This window comes from Siphateles boraxobius, unplaced genomic scaffold (genome assembly GCF_051911475.1).
Source record: "Siphateles boraxobius isolate OS27281-9 unplaced genomic scaffold, OSU_SipBor_1 66, whole genome shotgun sequence".
Classification (NCBI taxonomy): Eukaryota; Metazoa; Chordata; class Actinopteri; order Cypriniformes; family Leuciscidae; genus Siphateles; species Siphateles boraxobius.
The window spans coordinates 3,459,852-3,484,310 of record NW_027509193.1 but is presented as its reverse complement, the minus strand read 5'-3'; the positions used below and the strand labels follow the sequence as shown (position 1 = coordinate 3,484,310).

The 24,459-nt window shown below is 36.7% G+C and overlaps 1 protein-coding gene across 1 annotated transcript in view; it reads right to left on the bottom strand.

Moving 5' to 3' along the window:
* Positions 1-21,624, bottom strand: part of fam20ca (FAM20C golgi associated secretory pathway kinase a) — a 73,310-nt gene extending 51,686 nt beyond the window's left edge. Inside the window, exons 1-3 of the mRNA XM_077211663.1 lie at positions 20,577-21,624; positions 16,527-16,705; positions 11,076-11,154 (exon numbers count right to left, since the gene is read on the bottom strand). Coding sequence (XP_077067778.1) covers positions 11,076-11,154; positions 16,527-16,705; positions 20,577-21,127 — 809 coding nt within the window. The 5' untranslated portion in view covers positions 21,128-21,624. The remainder of the gene's footprint in view (positions 1-11,075; positions 11,155-16,526; positions 16,706-20,576) is intronic.
* Positions 21,625-24,459: the final 2,835 nt, after the last annotated feature.

Below are 24,459 nucleotides of genomic sequence, written 5' to 3'. Positions count from 1 at the left end.
GCAGGACAATCATCTGTGAAATCTGACTCTGTGCTGTTTGATAGCACAGCTCCTGTTGGATGGCTCCCTGGTGCACAACAACATACTATCAGGGAGATACATTGTACTGTGGTTTTTCTGGAGGAAGATGAGGTGGAACTGAAAGAACAAGGGCTAGTGCTCACTGAATTCAGAGCTAGCATCAGATTTCCCCTTTGCCATTGTTAAGCTGAGTCACTAAGCTGTGGTGCGCAACAGTGACTGCCCACGTTTACAATGGCATTAGTTCTATAACTATATTCCCATTCATTTTCACACGCATGTGTTAAAAAACACTAATGATTAATTTAAGAAACAAAATACATAAACCAAGAAGACAAAGGTACAGTACAAGACTGTGTATCTAATGTATTTCACAAGGCAATGAACCACTCATGAAGTAATGCAAATTATGTAATCAAATCAGCAACAGTGATAGAGTATACCACAATTTGCTGTAAATCAAAATACCATAGTGACTATGTAACGGAGGCGAACCGGGAAGAGCTGTGCAAGTAATTCTCACTCCACTACCCTAGAAACTGACGCTAGAAGCTGTGGAATTTTTTAGGTGTCCTTGTTACAGCATATGCTGCCCTGCTTATTGATGCTGGTATGAATCCCACTCAGTAGGACTAGTTGCATTACATAGGCCTTGTAGTAAGAGCTGTGCAGATAAACCTCACTCCCCTGGACTCAAGAGGTGTGCTAGTGACTGATACTAGAGGCTGCATCCTTTAGTCTCCTATGCCAGTTAATGCTGGTTCAAATCCCACCCATTACGGCGAGAGTAGGATCAGTTTCATTGGTGCCGTGGCCCAGATGGGAGGAAGGTTTAGGCATAGGTGTAACAGAGTCCAGATAGAAAGAGCTGTGCAGGTAAACCTCACTCCCCTGGACTCAAGAGTCAAGTCAAGTCACCTTTATTTATATAGAGTTTTTACAATACAGATTGTTTCAATGCAGCTTTACATTGATAACAAGAAAATAAATGCAACAAAGTTTGTTTCTAGAAGAAAATAGCATCATTAAATGTCCCCAACTAAGCAAGCCAAAAGCCAAGGTGACAGTGGCAAGGAACCCCAACTCCATCAGGTAACAGAATGCAGAAAAAATAAACCTTGGGAGAAAGCAGGCATGCTAGTGACTGATGCAAGAGGCTGCGTTCTTTAGTCTCCCATGCCGGTTGATGCTAGTTCAAATCCGTTATGTTACGAGTATGACTAGTTTCATTGGTGCCGTGATCCGGATGGGAGTGAGCTTTAGGGGAGTGAGTGTACCGGAGACCAGATAGTAAGAGCTGTCCAGATGAACCTCACTCCCGTGTTATCAAGAGGAGTGATAGCAACTAAAGCTACAGGATGTGTCCTTTAGCTTCCATGCTGGTTTAATGCTGATTTTAATCCCACTAATTTTGGTGAGAATAGGACCAGTTTCATTGGTGCCATGACCCGGATGGGAGTGAGTGTTCAAGGGCTGAGAGTAATAGAGCTGCTCTGGTAAACCTCACTCCTCTGCTAACAGGTGGCACACTAGCAACTGACGCTAGAGTCTGCATCCTTTATCTTCCCATGCCGGTTGATTCTGGTTAAAATCTGGCACAGAGCAGTCGTTTTTTAGGTTTTTCTATCTGTTATAAACCAAAGCATAATGTCCAAATTTACTGCATATTTAGTAACTATAGTTATTACCATGGTAATTTTTTTTTTGCAAAGGATGTTCTTCAAATCCAATTGGACTATTAGCCTTGAGATGTCAACACTTGGAATTCCACACACACACACACACACACACACACACACACACACACACACACACACACACACACACACACACACACACACACACACACACACACACACACACACACACACACACACACACACACACACACACACACACACACACTCTAAGTCCCCATTCATTTGAGCTGAGAAACAGACTTCCCTCTGTGCACAGACCCTGGATCAGTGCAGAAAGCCGTGCAGCTGTGCGAGACAGCTGTCAGGAATAAGGCATACAATGTGCTTTGACATGTTGATTCACTGCTCGCTAGCTACGAGCAGCCTGCATCGCTTCAGAAATGCATGCATTAATGGAAGTTTCTTTGACCCTCCTCAGGGGCTCCAGCATAAATGATTTCTGCTTGGAGGACTTGGAAATCATACAGGCACGATTGGATGGCTTAGGTTTAACCAACAACTTTGGTGGGTTGTTCTTGTATCAAGCAAGGCAAAGCAAAATAAACTGTCAAAACTGCCGCAAGAAGAATCTAATAATAACATGTGTCTTATTTTTACATAAGTGGTTTAAAAACAATACAAAGTACAGTTTCATAAGGTAGGTCTATAATTATAGGTGTTAGCAGTTAGTGTTACAATTAATCTTAATAGCCAAGTCCATTAAGAGCCCTTAAAACAAAAATTGGTCACTAGTATAAAATACTACTATAAAATCGTCTATAAAACGATTTTAAAGTTGCTTTAAAAATGAAACCCAGAATACCTGTATATACTTTTGAAAGGCCACCAATAGAGCGAAATGCTAATAATAACCATGCTAACCAGCAAAACTTGCCCTTGGTCCTAAATTTAAACATTTAGCACTTTTCTCATTAGGGTTAACTAGAATTTTTATGTTTTCTAGATCTGGTTGCATCATCAACAATCTCTTTTAGTCAGATTTGACATTCTGTAATCCCTAAATATCGTGTCTTTCAGCAGGTCCCACGTCTGCCACTCGTAAAAATCCAACCCTTCTCCACACATAAATGCATCACTTCAGCTTAACTTCCCGCTACGGCTGAGGGCTCAGACAGTGTGCGCTAAACATTACCCCAGTTGTCATATTTCATGGAGTTTGACATGTGAACTGCCGTAACAGGATTTTAACCTAAAACATTCTAAGCCTCTTTTACTATTTCAGAATATTTCAATATGAGATTCAATGTAATGCAGGAAATTTAGTGTTTTTATTTATTTATTTTAAATACGCTTATCCATTGACCATAAAACATGTTTTATCATGCATCTTTTTTATTCCTGCCCACACTTTCAATCAAAATACGTACCAATATAAGACAATAAGTGTGCGAATAGCCTACAACAGATCTTACTGGAAGCTGGTACCACAGAAAATCATCATGTGATTGTATCTCCCTGAGTGATATGCATCTAATATTCTACATGACATGAACACATTCTACATTACAGCGTTGCATGCACGGAAGCTGTAGCTGGAAAGACTTTTGCTGTTGCTGCTGTGAGAGTTCATATCAAAGCACAGCAGCAATTTCAGAACCAATTCGATGAAAAAAATCATTAACATCAAAGGAGTGGAAACCTCAAACTTGGCTTGTAGCTTAAAGATCCACAAGCTATTTTGCTGTTTGAGAGTTTTCGCTCCTGTTGTGACATATCTAGACTGGCACACACTTTAAAGAGCTGCTCACAGACCAAACTTCCAGCCTGTGAGTAAAAGAGAGCTGTTTGAGGGTTCATAACATGGTTTATCCAAGTAGGACATTTTCCTTAAGCAGCACTCTTGATGATCCTGGAATATTTCCATTAACCAATCTTTGGCCTCTGAATTAAGAAGTTAGGATAAGATCCTGAAGTCAGGGAGTGAATAATGGGTGGGTCTGATAATCAAGGCTGGAATCCCAATATAGGAAATTAAAATAAAAAGTTGTTGCATATATGCATTTATGCACTTGGCAAATGCTCTTTAAAATAACCCTTTTTAACTCATATATAGTGTTGTTTATAAATGTTCCTCTAATTTCTACAATGGATTTTTGGCCTACGTACCTTGTTTTTGGACTTTAGTGTCCCGGGACTTCATTCACTGCCCTTCTCCTCATTCATTCTTTTTAAAGTTAGAAAGTCATCAACATTCTTTGTTGCACTTTATTTTACAGTATGTGCACATGTATACTTTCAGTGTACTTACCTAAGAAAGTACTGGGGAACTACATGGGTTTAGGTTAAGTTTAGGGGTAGGTTCAGTGTTAGTACCTAGTTATTGGCAATGTTTGATACACAATGATGAAGTGACGATTCACTCATAGTTACAGCAGGCAGAAAACAAAAGAATAGGAAGTTCAACAGCAAAACTGGAAATGGCTCGGAGATTTTCTGCAGAGCAAGTACTGAACGCAATCAAATATTAGTGTCGCTGTCACATGATGGTGGATCTGGTGAAGAAGCAATTATGTTTTTGAAAGATGTTGAAAAATATAGTTTTGAGAATGTGTTTGAGATCGCGAATAAGAGCCAGATGTTGAATGTTTTGGGAAATGAGCTCTGACAGTGATGATGGTATAAAACAACTGCTCAAACTGAACCCTTCCAAGCTACAAAAGGAAAAAAAAATGCTTTATTTTATTCTTCTGTAATTGTTACTCAAATGCGTCAACACAACACACATGCATCGTGATGATCTCGTGAATCATTTTGTTCGTAAACAAAGCACTCGAGTCGCTTCATAAAATTGAGGTTTTAATCACTGTTGGATTTAGTCTCATGGATTACTTTAATGATGTCTTTACTAGCTTTCTGGGGCTTGAAAGTGGTAGTTGCGTAGACAGTCAATGGAGGGACAGAAATCTCTAATTTCATTAAATATCTTCATTTGTGTTCTAAAGATGAACGAAAGTCTTACGACATGAGGGTGAGTAATTAATGACATAATTTTCATTTTTGGGTGAACTAACACTTTAAGGTATATTTTAGTTTACCATACAGTAAATGATTGCCTGTGTATTTGGCAGTGCACTTTAAACACATTTAAAAGGCAATAGAAGTCTATAAAATGAAATATAAATATGTAAAATAAAACAGCACAACTAATTCCATATATTATACACTATGATACATTTTCATTTAAGTGTCAGAAAACATTACATTCAATTCGCACTTTGGTACATTTCTTAAAGTACATTATTTCCGTAATAAGCACTCTTTTTAAAAGTATGCTAAAGTGTGAGCTACTTAACTTACACAGGGGATTTTTATTTCTCTCTGTCTTTCTCTAATTTGATTTGATGTCCTCGTTCTTTGATCATCATCAGTATTCAGTGCTGTCGTGTGGCATAAATAAACCGTTCAGTGAGCAGGGCTTTCCTGCACAGCTACTGCTTCCTCATTCTGATGGGACGAGTGCTTTTCCGTGGCACATGTCCCACCGGTCTGTTCTCTGACTGAACGTGGAGAAGGTAGAGCGAAAGGTTGGACAATGATTTATTGCTGCATTTGCACCTAGATCCCAGTCAGATAACTCAAGTTCAATAAATTCCTCTCTGTCTCTCACACACACACACACACGCAGCAGTCTGCGTTGGCTTTCTAAGACTGCGGGAACTGGAGCAGTTACCCCTCCATGCGTCGGCAGATAGATTAGCATCCGGCTCAAAGCAGCAGCACATCAAAAGAAGCTTTGATGCTCAGTACGGCTACACAGAGGGGCAGGTGAGGGAAAGGGTGGCCCCGTGCCGTCAACGAGGATTCTGGGAAATACTCCCAGCTTTTAGAGCTGGATATATCTATAGCCTTCTCGTAGTGGGAGATGGATGTAGAGCCTGGGAAAAAGCTTTATTCGGGATGAAAAAGTGCACACTTGCTGTGGTGAGGGTGGCCATGTGCTCTGGATGTTCAATGGTTTGAGTGGGACCATATGGCAGGCAACTCATGTCAATGATATGATGAATAGATGATTCTTCAAGCTTACCACATGATATTTGCTTTCTATAGCGGTGATTATTCACAGCACAAACCGAGAAATGCATTGCATAATATGAATGTTTTAACACCTCCAAGGTGTAATTGCTCAACATTGTGAAACACAGCTAAAGAGAACTCTGTTTGTGTTAGTCAGTCTAGTCTTTCAGTTGTTGTCTCTGTCTAGTCGGAGATTATGTTTAATCACTGCTTTATAACATACATTGCCAAACGCTCCACTAAAATATTGTGTCCTTTCATGATCTCTCTTGAGAACTAGATGAAAGCTGGGATTTCAACAGAAAACATGCAATACACAATGTTCCTTTTCTATGTGCCGCTGTTATCCTAGCAGATGTGTATCATGCAGGCAGCTGTATTATGTACATTCAAACCTTCCTCCGAAATCATAAAGAGGGTGATCAGCTTCTCAGGCCTAATCATGATCTTAATGTAAGAGGAAAAGGAAAGGTACAGCGTACGAGTTACAGAATATGTCAGGTTAGTTTATTAAATAAAACCACGCTGGTTGACCAAGTTCAAGTTTACCATAAAGTTTACCCAATGGATATACTGGTCCACAAACGAGACTAGCGCCAAACTAGGCATGTGCAATACAACATTTTCAAAAAAAATTCTCTTAAGTTACCTGTTCCCTTTGTTCCCTTTTCCCGCTCTTCATTTTTTACCATGGTTATTGATTAATTAGTTTCCACCTCTTCGAAATTGAGTTCATTCACCCTGGCTGAATCTGAAATCGCCCCATAAACCTTCAAATAGGGCTTTATTCAAGGGGACAACCATTTTTAGTGGTGTCTGAAACCATAGTGGACATTATTGAGTGCACTTATTCAATCCCACATTGCACCATAACAACGATTGTACAACCAATGTACGCTCAACGGCTGTCCGAATTCCTCACTTCCTCGAATTACTGGTTTTCATTTACTCCTTCTAGTGAACTGTATTAGTGGACTAACGTAAGGAAAAGGGATTGAGATTTCAGGGGGCGATTTTGGATTCAGCCCCTGTGTATTTGAGTCCTTCAGTTCTTTGTCTTGTATTGTGTGCCTAGCACTCAGTTTTGTTGCTGTTTCCCTCTTACTCTCCCTGAGTTTTTTTTGTTAAATAATAAATATTCACTTTGATTTTGAACCCTGATCGTCTTCATCTTCACTGGACTTTTATAAAACGTTACAAGTAGATTGTATTTAAAAATTAACTTGACTTCTAATTAGAATCTGGTTTGGCCAACCTTTTATGTTTAAAACAGCTTTTGTCCTTGGTACACTTGCGCACATTTTTTTTAAGGTAGCTTTGCAGGAATATTTCTCCAGGTGTCTTGGTGATATTGCCACAGTTCTGATGGATTTAATCTGTCTGAGTTTTTTCCATCTCTTCATGTAATCTCAGATGGACTCGATGCCGGTGAGATCAGATATCTCTATGTGAATCGTACAATTTTTTGTCAGACTCCTTGTCAGTGTTGTTGTCATTTCCTAAAAGTAAGGGTGCTTCCACACTAGCATATTGGTGCTTTCCCGGGTTCGATTGACAACAGATTTTGGTTCCTTTTGGATGATGTGAACCCTGTTTTCCTAACTCCAGATTTACCAGTAGCCAGATTTACTAAACAGGGCAAATTAGCATGAGAGCGAAATTCCAAAAAAGCGCCAATGGGTGTGGAAAGTTCTGCGTGTAAATACTGATGACGCGCAAATTAAAGAACACAGATGCAGCCGGATAATTTCCATAATGACCAATGCAATCTACCAAGAGCAGCGCAAATTAGCGTCTGGTTTAAGACATGCTTTTTTTTGCGCAAATACCAGTAAACTGACAAGTGCAAACTTTAGTAAATCACCTTGCATGATTCATTTAAAAACTGTCCTCCCATAATTTTTGCGTCTGAAAGGGAAACTCCTACAAATGCATATGCAATAAGGCAAGCCGCAAAAATAACCCTGTCCACGCCTTTTCAGCACTATTTTTTCATTGCGTGTCTTTAGTAAATCCTGACAGTAGTTTTTTAACGCCAAAAGAGGGTTTGCGCTGGCGCAAGAAGTTAGTTAATCTGGCCCTTGATGCGTTCGGTTCGTTTGGATAATGTGAGCGCTGTTTTCCTAACTGTAACGTCACGCCAGCAGAGGGAGCCCTCTCCCGAGTACTGACCGTGTGCCACTCCCTCTGCTTCTCTGGTTACTTCCTGTTTGTGAGACATTTAAGCATGGCCTGGCTAACAGGCCATCGCGAAGTATTGCCAGTCTACCTGCCTTACTGAGCGTTCTTGTTTATCTTGTGTATGATCATTGCCAGCTTTGTTCTGTTTTTGCCTCTTGGATTATCCCTTTTGCTTTGTTGTTTGGATTGGACTTCCTCATTGTGTCTTACCTCTGCCTGCCTTAAAGTTTATGCTATCTGCCTGCCGATCTTGATTTTTTTGCTGTGGAAACGACTGCATATGGATTCTGCCTCTGCTTCCGCCTCGTTACACTAACAAAGTTAAGTCCTTGAACATCCTTCAACTAAAAATTGGTATTGAAATAAAGCTGAAAGAAAATAAAATGAAAAATGTGAAATAATAATAATAAAAAAAAGAAAATTATAAATATTGTCTTAGCAACTAACTTAAAATAAGTTGAATTTAAAACTAAATCTGAAATAAAAAAGCTAAATATAAATATTAAAAAAACAAAAGCCAATAAAAAAATTACAAAAGCACAACACAATGACTAAAACTAAAATTCAAATTAAAAGTGATAATATATATATATATATATATATATATATATATATATATATATATATATATATATATATATACATATTATTTAAATAGTATAGTATATAAACAACACTGCTCCTTTTGCATACAAAAATATCAATGGATTTGTACAATTGATAGCAAAAGAACTGTTTGGAAATGTAAACTGCCATGTCCTACTGGTAGACAAAAATAAACATCTTAAAATCATCTAGAACTTTGCACAGTATTATGTTGTACATACCAGCAGTAATTCATCATGGCCTAAGCCAGTGATTTTTTCAGCAGGGAGCACTAATCCAAACATGCATAAGCCACCTTGTCTGGTGTGTGAATTGTGCATCTCCTGATGCTACTGTAATGTGTGCGTGTCTCTCTCTCTCTCTTTGTGTGTGTGTATGTGTGTGTGTGTGTGTGTGTGTGTGTGTGTGTGTGTGTGTGTAATGCTTGTGTAATGCACACCAAAGGCTTGTGTCTGTACCCACTAAGAAAGACTAAGAAATCACAGATGGCAAATGACAAAGCATAATAAAAAATAAAAAAACAAGAAAAAAAAAAAGGTTTTCCTCTGGGTGGAAGCAATCAACCATCACCTAGTAATTATTTGATCACGAATAAGTCAGGTAGCCCTGGCAGTGTTGTTTCAACAGAGAGAATATGGCAGACACACTCCGTCGATCCGCCCTGTTTTATGTGCGGCTATTACAGCTCCTTCTGGCAAATATCCCCGAGAGCGTGTGATAGTGTCTCGCAGTTTTTAATTAATGCGTAAGCCTGGCGATGTTAATTAAAACCAGACTGATCATTTCCCACCCGGAAAGATCTTACGGACCCTCATGCTGCCGGCCAACAAACGCCGAACACAGCTGAGGAGTTACTAATAATCCTTCAGTTCAGATGCAGTCTTTAGTGGGTTTAAAAAAAGTTTTTCAATGGGGATTTTTAGGTAAATAGCTGCATACTCAGTTTATCTTCGCTTTGTTCAATATCATAATAAGGGAATTCATTGAACCTCATTGGTTCTCATGCTTGAGCTTCGTATCTGTATTACGAAACTATCTGTATTTTCGCCCAATCAATGTTTATATGCGCATAAAAGTTAAATCTGTTTGTCATATAATGTGGCTGTGTCTCTTCAGAAAACTGGGAAAAAACCCTTTGATTCATATGGATTAGTTTTACAATTTATCTATGAAAATTGTGAAGCATCATCAGATTTTAGGCTTTCAATGGAGAGACAGAAATCTCATATTTTAAACATCTTCATTGTGTTCTAAAGATGAACGAAAGTCTTAAGGCCCATTCACGCCAACAATGATAACCATAAAGAAGCACTACAATACAATACACATTTTATTTCTATAGCACAATTAAAACAACTGCCATTGACCGAAGTGCTTTCCAGCATAATTAATACAACATAAGTAATTACATAAATTAACACAAACAAAATTAAAACCTGTTCACTCTAATCAGTTCTAAAAGCCATTCTAAAAAGATACGACTTCAAACTAGACATAAAAGTATCCACAGATGGGGAATATTTAATGTGCTTTGGAAGAGGATTCCATAAGCATGGAGCAGCCACAGAGTTGAAGGAACATGAAGAATAATCTGACTAGAAGATCTCATATTTCTTGTATTTTGATAAGGTATCAATATACAGTATTTTGATAAGGTCAACATATTTTGTATTTTGATAAAGTCAACAATATACAGTATTTGGGGGCAATACCATGCAACACTTTAAAAAACGTCAACAGAACCTTAAAATAAAATAGGCCCCAGTATAGAACCCTGTGGCACAGCACTATGTTATTTAGCTAATGTAGAACACAAATTTCCAATGTAGACCAAATATAATACTTGTTATAATCTTGTACTTATTTTTTCTTATATATTATACTCATATAAAGACTATAATGGTAACTATATTAGCATGCCACCCACATAATATCGTTCTGTTTATTATATGTGCACGCTGCCACTTTAAATGCTTAAATGGATTCTGATTGGCTGTCAATGTATTGTTCATCAGCTGGAAAAAAAATAATTCTAAAAGTGATTCCAACTACATAACTTCTTATTGTTAGTAGTGGTGTGTATTCTGCTATTCTTTATTTAGAATAATTTTTAGAACTATATCTATATTGATTTAGTTATCGTCCTTGGTGTGAACGGGCCTTTATGGGTTTGAAACAACATGAGGGTGAGTAAATGATGACAGAATTTTCTTTTTTGTGGTGAATTATCAATTTCAGTAGTTAGAACACTGAGTCCTGGTACTCATGTGGCGATGGGAATTCGATTCAAGAATGCCACATTTCTTGACCCATTCTATTTTTAACTGTCTTTATACATGTGCAAAATATAAAAAAGTATGTCTGCAATGACACGAACCATAAAACTGGTTCAACATCCAATAGCAGAACCACATGTTTTTGTTGAAACACAAAAGGCTTAGTCCACGCCTCTTAAGTACACTTGTGATGAAAGTATGCTGGGAATTTTCTGAAAAAAATGGTTCTCTATTGGAAATGCATTCATGAAAAATGAAAGACTGCAGTATCACTTACTTCATAGGTTTGAACAGGGCTTGTCCGTAGTTCTGGAATGACATGATGAGCTTCAGCTGAGTGCCGCCTGACTTCATAGCTGCGAAAGGAACATAATTATTGTAACACCAGCCGACTAGCTTTCTAAAAACAAGACAATATGAACACACACACCCACACACTAACACAACCTTCTCTTCCAGCATTCATGCTAAATAGCTTTCGCTCTAACTCACACAAACATGTATTAGCTGTAATGTTTTGGGAGTCAGTTTTGTAAACACCAGTGCTGATTTCTTAGTGCATTTCGTCAGGCTGTCAGCAAATCTCATGATGAACACATGCAGATTTACAAGACTAAGCAACCATCTGCTGTTTATGAGAGTCAAAGACTTCAAAGGGTTAAAATATTGAAATATATGAGATATTTGTGATATGAAGATCTCAGGGTACTTGTTGTGCATAAACGAATAATCAAGGGCCAATCACGTGATATTCATTTAATTAAAAGTATTATAGTTAACTAAAACTAAAATACTCAAACCATTTAAAAAAGCATTATCGTTACAAGCATTGAAATAAAATAAACAATAATTGAAATAAAAACAAACTTTTATTTAAGCTAGTTTTAATTTCTCATTTTAATTTATTTGAAAAAAATCAACACAACCTATATAGACACTAAAGAATTTTACTAAATGTGACTAAAATCAATTTAAACAAATGAAAATAGCAACCTACTTCAAAATATAATAAAAACTATAATAGGATATAAAATAGCACTGATACTAAAATAAGATGGATGCATACATGCATTGCCTTACAAGGAAGAACATGTTTTTAAAATTTCTGCATTCAATTTAATTTGGACATAAATTAGGTGTGAATAAAGTAAAAAAAATGTGATACAACCCAGTAAAATACTCTCTCTCTCTCTCTCTCTCTCTCTCTCTCTCTCTCTCTCTCTCTCTCTATATATATATATATATATATATATATATACACAAATATCATTACATATTTATATTTATATATTTATTTATATATTACATATTTATACATATTATATCAATTACTTTTGTCGTATAAATATTTTTCAAAATCATGTAACATTGTCTAAGAATTTTAGAGAGCATTTTAAACTATTTGAAGTTGAAATTACATCGCCATCGCAAGTGTGCACAAGTGGTTTGCGTGTACATATGGATCGGCAGCTTAATTTAGTCACAACAAGTCATATTTACTACAAAGCGAATAATCCCCAAAAATTACACCGTACTGTCTAGAGAGTGAAGACATGTTTCTCATGGCTTTTCCAGCCAGGGCTGTGTCAGTGCCTGTCTCACATTTTCTTTCTAAGTCTTAGATCCAGACAGTCTAGTTCTGGAAGTCCTTACTATGAGAGAAGTCAGAAAACTGACCTTAGATCAACAGAACACATGTTTTGGCAGACTGATTAATGAGATTGGACAGTAAAGATGGCTGATTCAGCTTTACGTTGAGTTATCAAAAAAAAAAAAAAAATCTGTATCATATTTCCCTAGAGAGCACCTGTGCAATTCTGCAGCAGTAAAGTCTTATTGAAGTCATTAGTTGAGCAGAGACACGTCAGTTGGAACAAAGCCATAATGCCGTAGCTCTTAGTATTATCATCTAGTGTATCTAGGTCTACTACATACACAAGCAAGTATTGTTTAACTGCAGATCTTTTGATTTGCTTCAATCCCCAGAGAACTGCTCTATTTATTTGATTAAATGCGTCCTGAATGTTTCCAGAAACACTATTTTAGTATAATTTTTTGAAAGCGCTGCAATCACTGCAGAGTATTAAACCAAGTGCTGCATTTATAACCTTAATTAATCCTAATATGACTAAAATTACCTCCAGCAAGGTGCTATTTGTTCCAGAGGCTGCATTGAGCCACATTGTAAAAAGTGAACAATGTTATTTTGTACTGTATTGAGATGATTTTTTTTAAATGTTAAATACCTTCTCCTATGCCTGCTTAACATGCAGAAAACTAATTAAGCCATTTGTGAGTTTGAGAAAAGTGTGAACTCAAATATTCTCTGCAACACTAAAATGCAATTGAAGTATATGTCAAATCTGAAAAGTATTCCAAAAAAAAGTATTTGTAGATAATATAATATTAATGAAATAAAAGGTCACTTTCATGACTGTTTCTTAACCACCTAAAAGTGGAGTTTGTAATAATATCAAATTAGAATTTTACTTTAAAGTACATTTTAAATTATATTTAAATGTAATATATTTAAATGTATAAATTGCAACTTCATTACAAATGTGTAATTACAAATATATTACATTTCAGTGTACCATACATGCTTGTCAGTACACTCAGCAGTTCATTTAACCATGTTTCAAAGACATTAGAAGTAATTATGAAAATGCATAAAAAGGTGTACTACTTATTTGGGTTGGGAAAAAAAGGCACTGTTAAGCTCAACTGATTGCATTTAATATACATTTAAACTATACTCTTAAAAAAAGCTGTGTTGTTTGGGTCAAATATGGAAAAAACCTAACTGTTGGGTTTCAAAATGTAATAAAAAAATTTAAACCAGGTTTAAACCCTGGGTCTGTCCATATTTGACCCAAACATGGGGTTGAAACAGCCCAGAAATGTTAGTGTATAATATATATATTTTTTTAATTGCATATAACATGTAATTAAGTATCTAAAAACATTACATTCAGTTCACACTTAAGTATATTCTTTTAAAGCATATTATTTCTGCAATAAGTACTCTTTTTGAAAGTATGCTAAAGTGGTGACAGTCACAGTAGAAATTATACACTTCACCGTCAATGAGCAATTTTTAATAACCCTTAAAATGGCTTTAATTGGTGTCAGGTTTATTCAAATAAATCCACTTCATTTAGATGTTACCACATGAAGCAAACTTGTAAGGTTTGTAGCTATAATTCTTTAAGTTAGAGACTGTTTTTATAAGATCATCTCAATAAAGATGTCTGACATGCCCATGGGCTGGGAAAAAAAATCATCTTCAGGTGTACTTTCAGACTAATGGAAGAAGAGAAGTTGTCAGTCACACTCTCTCTAGGGAATAAAAGTAAGTGTGCATGCCGCTTCTGCCATCATTCTGCCTACAGAAACAGGCCCTGATGTTCACTAGCCACCTCAAGTGCCTGAGTGCATGCACACATAAACATGTCTATGTGGATCATTCTGTATACCTCACAACCTTCTAAATAAAAGGCACTTTCCATGAATAGGGGATAAAATAGGGTCTGAAACTCTTACAAATGTAGTATTTCCCCCTTTTTCAGTAAATGAAAAGTGAAAGGACATGCTTAACCTTCAAAAATGTCAACCTCAGGAGGTCAGACTAAATCAGGGGTAAGCAACATCGGTCCTGGAGGGCCACTGTCCTCCAGAGTTTAGCTTTGTGAATATTTCCAGGGTGTTTCTGTATTTGGTTGCGTTGTGAGTATTTGCAGTGTGTTTCTGTATTTGGTTGTGTTGTGAGTATTTGCAGTGTGTTTCTGTATTTGGTTGTGTTGTGAGTATTTTGTAGTGTGTTTCTGTATTTGGTTGTGTTGTGAGTATTTGTAGTGTGTTTCTGTATTTGGTTGCGTTGTGAGTATTTGCAGTGTGTTTCTGTATTTACTTGTGTTGTGAGTATTTGCAGTGTGTTTCTGTATTTGGTTGTGTTGTGAGTATTTGCAGGGTGTTTCTGTATTTGGTTGCGTTGTGAGTATTTGCAGTGTGTTTCTGTATTTACTTGTGTTGTGAGTATTTGTAGTGCGTTTCTGTATTTGGTTGTGTTGTGAGTATTTGTAGTGCGTTTCTGTATTTGGTTGCATTGTGAGTATTTGCAGTGTGTTTCTGTATTTGGTTGTGTTGTGAGTATTTGTAGTGCGTTTCTGTATTTGGTTGTGTTGTGAGTATTTGTAGTGTGTTTCTGTATTTGGTTGCGTTGTGAGTATTTGTAATGCGTTTCTGTATTTGGTTGCGTTGTGCGTATTTGCAGTGTGTTTCTGTATTTGGTTGCGTTGTGAGTATTTGTAGTGCGTTTCTGTATTTGGTTGCGTTGTGAGTATTTGCAGTGTGTTTCTGTATTTACTTGTGTTGTGAGTATTTGCAGTGTGTTTCTGTATTTACTTGTGTTGTGAGTATTTGCAGTGTGTTTCTGTATTTGGTTGTGTTGTGAGTGTTTGTAGTGTGTTTCTGTATTTGGTTGTGTTGTGAGTATTTGTAGTGCGTTTCTGTATTTGGTTGCGTTGTGCGTATTTGCAGTGTGTTTCTGTATTTGGTTGCGTTGAGTATTTGTAGTGCGTTTCTGTATCTGGTTGCGTTGTGAGTATTTGCAGTGTGTTTCTGTATTTACTTGTGTTGTGAGTATTTGCAGGGTGTTTCTGTATTTGGTTGCGTTGTGAGTATTTGCAGTGTGTTTCTGTATTTACTTGCGTTGTGAGTATTTGTAGTGCGTTTCTGTATTGGTTGCGTTGTGAGTATTTGCAGTGTGTTTCTGTATTTACTTGTGTTGTGAGTATTTGCAGGGTGTTTCTGTATTTGGTTGCGTTGTGAGTATTTGTAGTGTGTTTCTGTATTTGGTTGTGTTGTGAGTATTTGCAGTGTGTTTCTGTATTTGGTTGTGTTGTGAGTATTTGTAGTGCGTTTCTTTATTTGGCTGCGTTGTGAGTATTTGTAGTGCGTTTCTGTATTTGGTTGCGTTGTGAGTATTTGCAGTGTGTTTCTGTACTTGGTTGCGGTGTGAGCATTTGCAGCACGTCTCTGATTTGGTTCCATTGTGAGTATTTAAAACTGCATATGATGGTATGTGATGGCTGAGAACTTGTGAAGAGCTTACAAAATGTGTAAATGAAGTCAAAACAGCGGCGGGAATCCCTCCGTCACACACACAAACAAAGGTCTGCTGCGAGGAGAAGACGTTCTGACGCCTGTACCGAACTGTGATGGCAACACTGCCACTATGACGAGAAAAACAGGTATGCGTGAGCATTCTGTCCTTATTAGGCTCACATCTTGTGACATCACCTCCTAGTTTTGGTTCATTTAGATGTCATTCGTTCATGTTGCAATCATAAATCAGTCAAACCTTTCCAGAGTTAGTTTGAAAGCAGACCGAGACCCATCTTTTCAGTCCACTTGATTGGTGGGCACTAGGGTTCAGATGGCAGTGTTCACACTTATTCAAATGAACCACACTAACAGAGCAATCTAGTCCGTTTTAATATAACCAAACCTGCCAGGTGTGAACAAACCCTTAGCCTCCAAAATGTATTGTAATTCAACCAAAATTAAACTTTGCACACCACTGACCTAGTTGCCTCATTTCATTCCTATACTGGCTCTAAACCACTTGATAATAATTACTTTCGGGATGGCAGCACAGGACCTAGAGCCATCCCACTTCACCTGGGCTGTTCCATTAAACAGGAGCAGGTCCTGTACCTGTACCTACCTACACTAGTGATCCTCTGGGAGACCAGGTCCTTCAGAAGGGCCCCTATGACAGGGGTGTGTCTGGAATACAGCTCGTATCGGTTGATCCCGATGTGGAAGCGGAGCCAGTTGGGATATGACTCAGCAGAGGCCTCCCCTGCCGGACTGTACTCCTCCTCCACGTTTCCCTCGTTATGCCTGTTGATAAAGGACAGAGGAGGACATTAGTCACTACCAGCACATTACCAACCCAGCTTATTACATTAAGATGAACTCAAAATGAGATAAAAGCCATGCAACTTTGTGTGCGTAAATGTGTAAAATATTATACAGTTCTTATATATTCAGACACAAAATCAGTACTTTGTTGATTAGTATTTATATTATTACTAGGCCCAGGAGAAATCTGGGCTCAGTAATGACATAACATATACTCCTTGTGAAAAAGAAGTAGCATACTTTAAAAAAAAGTGTACTTATCATGGGAAAAAATATATACTTAAGTGCGAATGTTTTCAGACACTTAATTGAATGTTATTTGCAATTAAATGAAACTGTGTTGTAGTTTTAAATTGATATTAAATGCAATTAGAGTGATTTTTAATGGTTAAAGTTACTGCTGAATGTACTGACAAGCATTTATGATAAACTAAACTATGCTCATGTCATTTCTGTTGAAACTTGAGTGCCATGCATTGAAATATATTTAAAATTACACGTTTTCACTGATGAAGTTGCAATTTAGTTTATATATATATATACATAAATAAATAACAATACATCAAATAACAACCTTCAGTTCAAATTACAGTATAATCAAGTACTTTACATGTCCTTTAGTATGTTAGTCAACACATCAAAATAAGTGAACATGAGCATGAGAAAATATTTTTAAAACATAATGATTTAAAATGCACTTCAAAGTAAGGCTTTCTATTTGACATTACAAACTGCACTTTTTAAATGTGTACTTAATTGTGTTAAGAAACAGAGTCATGAAAGTGTGCTATCTTTATGTGCACTTAATTGGTCTTTTATTTTATTAATATTAGCCTATATAATTTGCAATTTTAAAAACACTTTTAGGATTTGAATTACACCACAAATCTACATTCAGTAAATTTATCAAACTTTTCACAGAGCCTAATAAAAACACGCGAGGGGTGGACAAGACTTCATTATTGTCGGAGGCTTTTCAACTAAAAACTGAACATTTTTATGTGTTTTTACAGCTCATTTACACCAGAACGGGAACTTATAAGTGCAAGTTTTTGAAAACGATAGCGTGATCGTCTCTGTGTAAACTGCAAAAACGCAAATTTGAGAAAACATTGACGTCATGCACATTACGTGTTCAGTCTATAGGCGCGGAGTGTTTCTTTACACATGTGACATCGCCAACCTCTGGCCTGGCATGCATAATAATATTCATGATTCATATTTTAACAATGTTGACGAGTATACGTGAAAAACGCAATGGAAAAACGTTTCTGTTTTTAGTACATCGTTATCAGGTTAAACGTTGCCTTAATCTGCAGGGTTTTCTGTGTAGATTTCATGTGTGCTTCAAAACTCAGCTTCATTTGAGCTCAATCTACTCTACATTTATCTGAAGAGAGTTTTATGTTTTAAGTTTTATTTATTTATTTAAATTATATTACCATACTAGCTTCAATGAATCCCATTATAATGGGATCTTATGATAATCTTTTGATTATTTTAATTTCTTCTATGTAAAGCACTTTGAATTACCATTGTGTATGAAATGTGCTATATAAATAAACTTGCCTTGCCTTGCCTTGCCATTACGGAATTCAACCATTGAGTATACAGTTTGATGACTGTGAAAGCTATTTTAAAACATATAAATGAAGGTGATCATGTTTGAATGTGTTGGCTGGACTGATGCCATGGACAGTCAAAATACTGTGATGACAGTGAAATGACTGAATATATCGGCCGTACTTCATTTCCCTGAGGCCTCTGACCTCACAACAACACAACAAGCAAAAAAAGGCGCGAGTTTTGTCTATTAAAAAAATGTGTTATTATATCAAAACATGAAAGCAATATTAAACTGTAATTTGACAGCATCTGGGTGACAAGCTGTCACATGCATTTTTCAGTGATTAACAAAGCCCTGTTAAAAAGGCCTTTAACTCAACTGTTCCTGTTTAGTTAATCTGGATCTGGATAAGTCAGGCATGGTTAAAAGGCATGTTTGGTAAGTACAGTCACAGTTAAAGGAATCAGCTGAGATATATCCCTGAGGACACCAGAGCTTGCCGGGTGAAGAACAAAAAGAGAGGACGCAGGAGCAAACAAAGGGCATGACACCAACAAAAAAACCTTCAGCTTAATGCATCTGACAGTTCTGAAGAAAACAACACATCACACCGGAGGAACAGAGACGAGTCCTAGCAGGAAAGCTTTTAACACTCACAATGAGTCAGAATCAACTGGAAATTATAAAAGTATCACGTCTTTCCATCACATATGCACTCTTATTTTTAGCTCTAAATAAAGAGATGTACTTCCCTTTTTTAATCTTTGCTTTCATTCTTGATTTCCATTGAGAATATGGCTTTTTTTAAGATTATTAATTAGACAAAACGAGAAAATTATGACCCTAGGTGTGATGTGAGAAACATTTCTTATCTCTAGCCATTCTTGACATACTGTGTTTTCCCTGTTGCGTTTGGATAATCTTTTGGATTTGGATTTTCTGTAAAGGGACATACCATAGGTTCTACATTAAAAAGCTATATTGGGGCATTTAGTCACAATGGGAACCTCAAGTTTATTAACTCTGATTAGATTTTTTTTTTTTAATATTATCTATTTTCTATAGTGAAAAAGAAATTCTTCACAAGATATGTGTATTTAAAACAAATTGCAAACTAATTAACTTAATTTTCAGCTAAATTTAAACAGGACAACTGTGAAACAAGACAAGATCAGCAAAAATTATCCCAATTATCATGTCATTTGGTAACAACATACCAAACCACTGCAAGAAAAAACAATTTGTTTGTAATTGGCATTTTTTGACTGTAAATCTTATAGTTGTGACAACTTTCCAGTCACCATTAACATTTTAATTATGCATATAACTGGAACATAGAAAATTGTTTCACATGTATAACAGCTTTTTTAAACTTGCACTTTCTATTCTTCTTTTCCTAATGCTAAATATAAGCAATCGCTTTCAATGATTTTCTTTATATCATCTCTTCAGAAGCAAGACTGGGGCAAGTTGTTACACTTTTTTTATTGCTGTGAATTTTTCTCAGGATAGGTTTATTATTGAAATTAATTTCTGTTTACTGTATAAATATATATTGTTTGGTCAACAAACAAATCGAACCATTTACCAGGCCAAGCCACTTTATATTGAGTGTCTTTGTACTAACGTTTCGATTAATCAATGCACTTATCGTGTACATGTTTTTACACTCTACTTATTTTTTTTAAAATGCCTGCAAATAATTACAGTTAAAATCTATAATAACACTGTTTCCTTACACCTTAACCCACCCTTAAATAATTCCACCAAACTTGTCCCTAACCCTACCTGTCCCTAACCCCACCCCAATACAAGTGTTTGGAATGCAACCAACACAATAAGTGCATTGTAAGAAAAATATTGTTGGTTTAACTTAAAAAGGTAAGTAACCTGGTTGACTTAAAATTTTAAGTTAATTTACAATTAAAAAAATTTGTTAATACAATGGAGATTGGTTTAATCAGAAGAAACTCAAATATTATGTTATCTGAACCTCATAAATTACCTAACTTGATTTTACAAAAGAAAAGAAATTGTGATAACAAATCTTTTTTTACTGAGGTACATAGTAGCCTAGTTAAAGACACCAAATATAGGCTACAGTGTGACTTTAAAAAAAAAAATGAAATCTTCAAAGTAAAATAGTCGTCTTCAACAGGATTCTTTTTCAGAATATTGACAACCTCCATGTGTGTTACAGTACAACTAGACCCGGTCCCGGAACTTAGCAGCTCACTTTTAAAAATATAACATAACAATATACGCCAGGTTTAAAGCACTTGCCATTCTTGTTGTCCGGCAGCTTTGGGGTAGAATCTGATATCAGCGTTGAGGTTGAATAAGGTGTCATCTTCAGTGAGATGAGGCAGGTCAGTCCCATAGAGCGGATTCTCATAGAGCGCCTTCAGTCTAGAGGAACCCTGGACAGCTCTCTGGTTCTGTCCGCTCGCTGTCTCTCTCATCAAACCCCTCTTCTCTGAGCCCAACTGCAGCTGTCTCACTCTCTTTTCAGACTCGCCTCTTTCGGTCACCTTCTCCCGTGAGTGCGAAGTGAGATTAGAGTTGGGTTCATTGCTGAAATCCTGCAGTAATCTCAAAGAGTGTTTATTAGGCCAGCCCGGTTCGGCGGCGGCGGCTCTGGCGCGCTGCTTAGCCCAGGATCGAGGCTCCTCGCCCGGGGTGTGAGCGCAGGAGCAGCCGCCTCCTCCTGCGCTCGAGCTCGAGCCCGCCGCGCGCTTCTCCAGCTTGGGTAACAGGTCTATCATGATGTGCATGGTGCAGGCGACCAGAAACACCATTAAAATCAACACTCGAAATTTACGGAAAATGATCATCTTTATAGGCTACCTAAAGCACTTGCCACAATATGATACAGCCGGGCTATAATAAAGGATATTGTGTGGTGTCCCTCTGTAATCCTCCTTATGATATGAGATCCATGTTCAAATAGGTGCAAAAATCTTTTTTCTGCATCCTGCTGTTTCCAGGTGTAGCCTATCAAGAAATATTTATTTTCGGCATAACTCTGGTTGATTTTGGTGAAGTCGCATATCCTTACACCTTCAGTTCATCATGATAAAGCGCATCTGTACAAATGTCCGGTAAATAATGGCAAAACACGAGGAAACCGCCGTTTGACTTCTCAGGAACCGCACAGACGTCGGATCGGCAGTCCCATGTGTGGATTTCTTCAGTGAAGAGAAGAGGGAGATAAAGTGCATTCGTTCTCCATGGAGAGCAGTCAGTGACAGGTGTAGATGTATCAGTGCCCTGTGTGTTAAATATTGGGATCCTGCCTCTCCTCGTCACAGCATTCAGATTGGCTGAGTCCATGAGACTCAAGGAAGAGCGACTCAAAAAAGATATTCGGCTTGGAATGTCAGTGCAGATCCTTTGCGTGAAGACAGAGGGCGCCGATGCTCATTAGACTCACGGAGGTCTGATTTGTGGAGGTAAAACTAGAAACTGTTGTTGATGGAAAAATCACATAATGCTTAATATATGAGTAGATACAATGCGAATATTAAGGGAAATATATTAATCAAATGGCCTTAAAATTTCGAATTATTTGAATTTATCTGTTCACGAAATCAGTAAAAATGAAAATAATGCTGATTAACCTGAATTCACCCTATTCACCCTTCTCAAAGAAAAAGAAAAAGAAAAAAGTTTTGAAACGACGCAAGGGTGAGTATATGATGGAAAAATATACATTTTGGTGTTACTATCCCTTTAAACATAGTGTTTGTTAATGTTATTCATGAAAGGTTTGGGTGTCTGGTGTTATGATCTGCTGTTTTTTTTTATTTATTTTTTACCTGAGCTGTTAAGCTCAGCATTTATGTATTTAAGACCAACTTCTGTATTGTGATATGCAAGAGCTCTCCATAAACGCTGAGACTTCTGGTTGGAAAATTAAGATTTAAATAATGGAATCTTATTTGGAATCTAAAGCCTACTTTATGGACAATTTGAATACATTTTCCCAAACTAACAGATTTTGAAAGATTAGTCTCATAGAAGGATATAAATCCAAAGCAGTTGCCACTGCCAGTATGGTAATGAAATTTAAGAATAAAAAATATTTTCATCAGAACAATAGCAGGAGTTTTTCATCAGCCTATCAGTACTACAAGAATTATGAATTTGATATGGCAGTTTGCCATGGTTTATGTCTGGGGCATGTATTTTGATGAGAATACATTTATCTTCTTTGCTTCGTCTTAATAAGGATTATTACAGACTCAAAACTAGCAGATACGAAATGATGTCTCAAAATTAATTAAAGTTCAATATAGTGCACTGGGGTTGATTTGAGAGAATGTAATATTTCAAATAACGGCGATTTAAACGTTAACTCTATAAAGAGCTATGGAATGAAGATCTATGCCAGGAAAAAAAAGCGATTGTTGATGATCACCGTTTTAGATCCAGGACTTGATTGCAAAAATTTTTTTTATGGAACTTTACAGTATCTACATCTGCATAGAACTGAGTGTAATATGACAAAAAGTCCTGCTATATTATTTGCCTTCCAAAACTTCAAACCCCTCCCTGTTCTTTTATCTCTGCTGCAGGATCTATAGCAGCTGTTGCTAAAATTATCCCTAATATTTCCTAGATCTGCAGTTGAAGTATTTCCAGTAATAACAGCAGAAATAGTTCTGCAGAAAAACATGTGTGGGTGTTTCTTCAGCTACGGGGTTCATTTATATTGAAACTAACAGATACAGAGAGTTTAATATATATATATATATATATATATATATATATATATATATATATATATATATATATATACATATATATATATATATATATGAAGGTCACATTAAAACTCTTGGAAATTGCACATCAGGAGAGCTATGAATATGGTTTCAGAATTTTTTCTAAAATATGATGTGTTCTGTCCACTCTTGTAAACAGCACACCAACTCTAAAATGTTACGTTCTATTCGATTCTGAGTGAAAGAATATTAAAAGACTCACATATTACATCACGATAAAAATGCATTCTCATGCCAGTGTAGTTCTCTGACCTCATCTTGAAGGATAAAACAAAAAAATTATAGAGAGCATATTTATGAATACAGCACGAGAGTAAAATGAATCAGGGTTATATGTAGGCCGGGATCGCCTTTGTTCAACTGATAAATGGCTTTAATGAACGTTTCCATATTTTGCACTGTCCTCCTTAATGTAAGTCAGTTACAGCTCCTTTTCAAGATATAACAAAGGATCTGGAGCTTTAAAGATGTTATCCTTTCTGCTTCCATCATTTGCTCTTACGCTCATCTGACGTGATGTGGGAAATCTGAGAGCTTGTAAGAGCACGCCATTGTGTTTATTATGAATCGGAAAATAGAGTGCTTCATTAATATGTGGCCAAAGGGAAGGTGACAAAAGGAGGGCACATTTTGTCCCTCTCATCTCTTGACATAATAAACCTGCATATTAAACATAATAACCATGTAGTTCGGCTTGCGATACGGTCCATGTTGTGAGGTTCTCATCTGGCGAGTCACAACCCCAAATAGTTTTGTTCAGGCAGAAGAGCAAAAATGCTTAATGAAAATAATAAAATTCAACGAATCATATCATCATTAGGTTAGAAAAACCATTTTTATATCCATTTTTAAAATGTGATGCTTCCCATATATCTTGATGTTGACTACGAAGGACATATGTCCAACAAAACTCATGTTTCAAAGTAAAATCTGGGTCCTAAAGTGAAAAAAAAGGAGAACTGCTGCTTAACAGCACAAAGGTGCTTTGTGATTGAGCCAGGAAAAAAAAAAAAATGATGAAATGAATTCCAGTGTCTCGCAACACTTTGAAGGCAAACAAAGTGTCAGCATTTCACAACTCTGCCTCAAATTGATTAACATTCCTGTTTGTCAAGATTATTCATGGCGGCGGTAGATGGATTTTTCATTGCAGTCTAGAATACAGTGTTGAGGGGGGGGTGTACCGGCCTAAATAAAGCATTGTAATCATCCTAGCTGTTGCAACAAGATTTCATTACCTCTCAAACAGGTCTGTGAAAATCGCAAACACACGCATTTCCTTGAAGCCTCCGACAAGGAACATGAACGTTTTTGTAAAGCCAGAATGTTGATGAGCCAGTTGGATGAGATTGTTGGCAGAATCTACCATTTCTATTTGA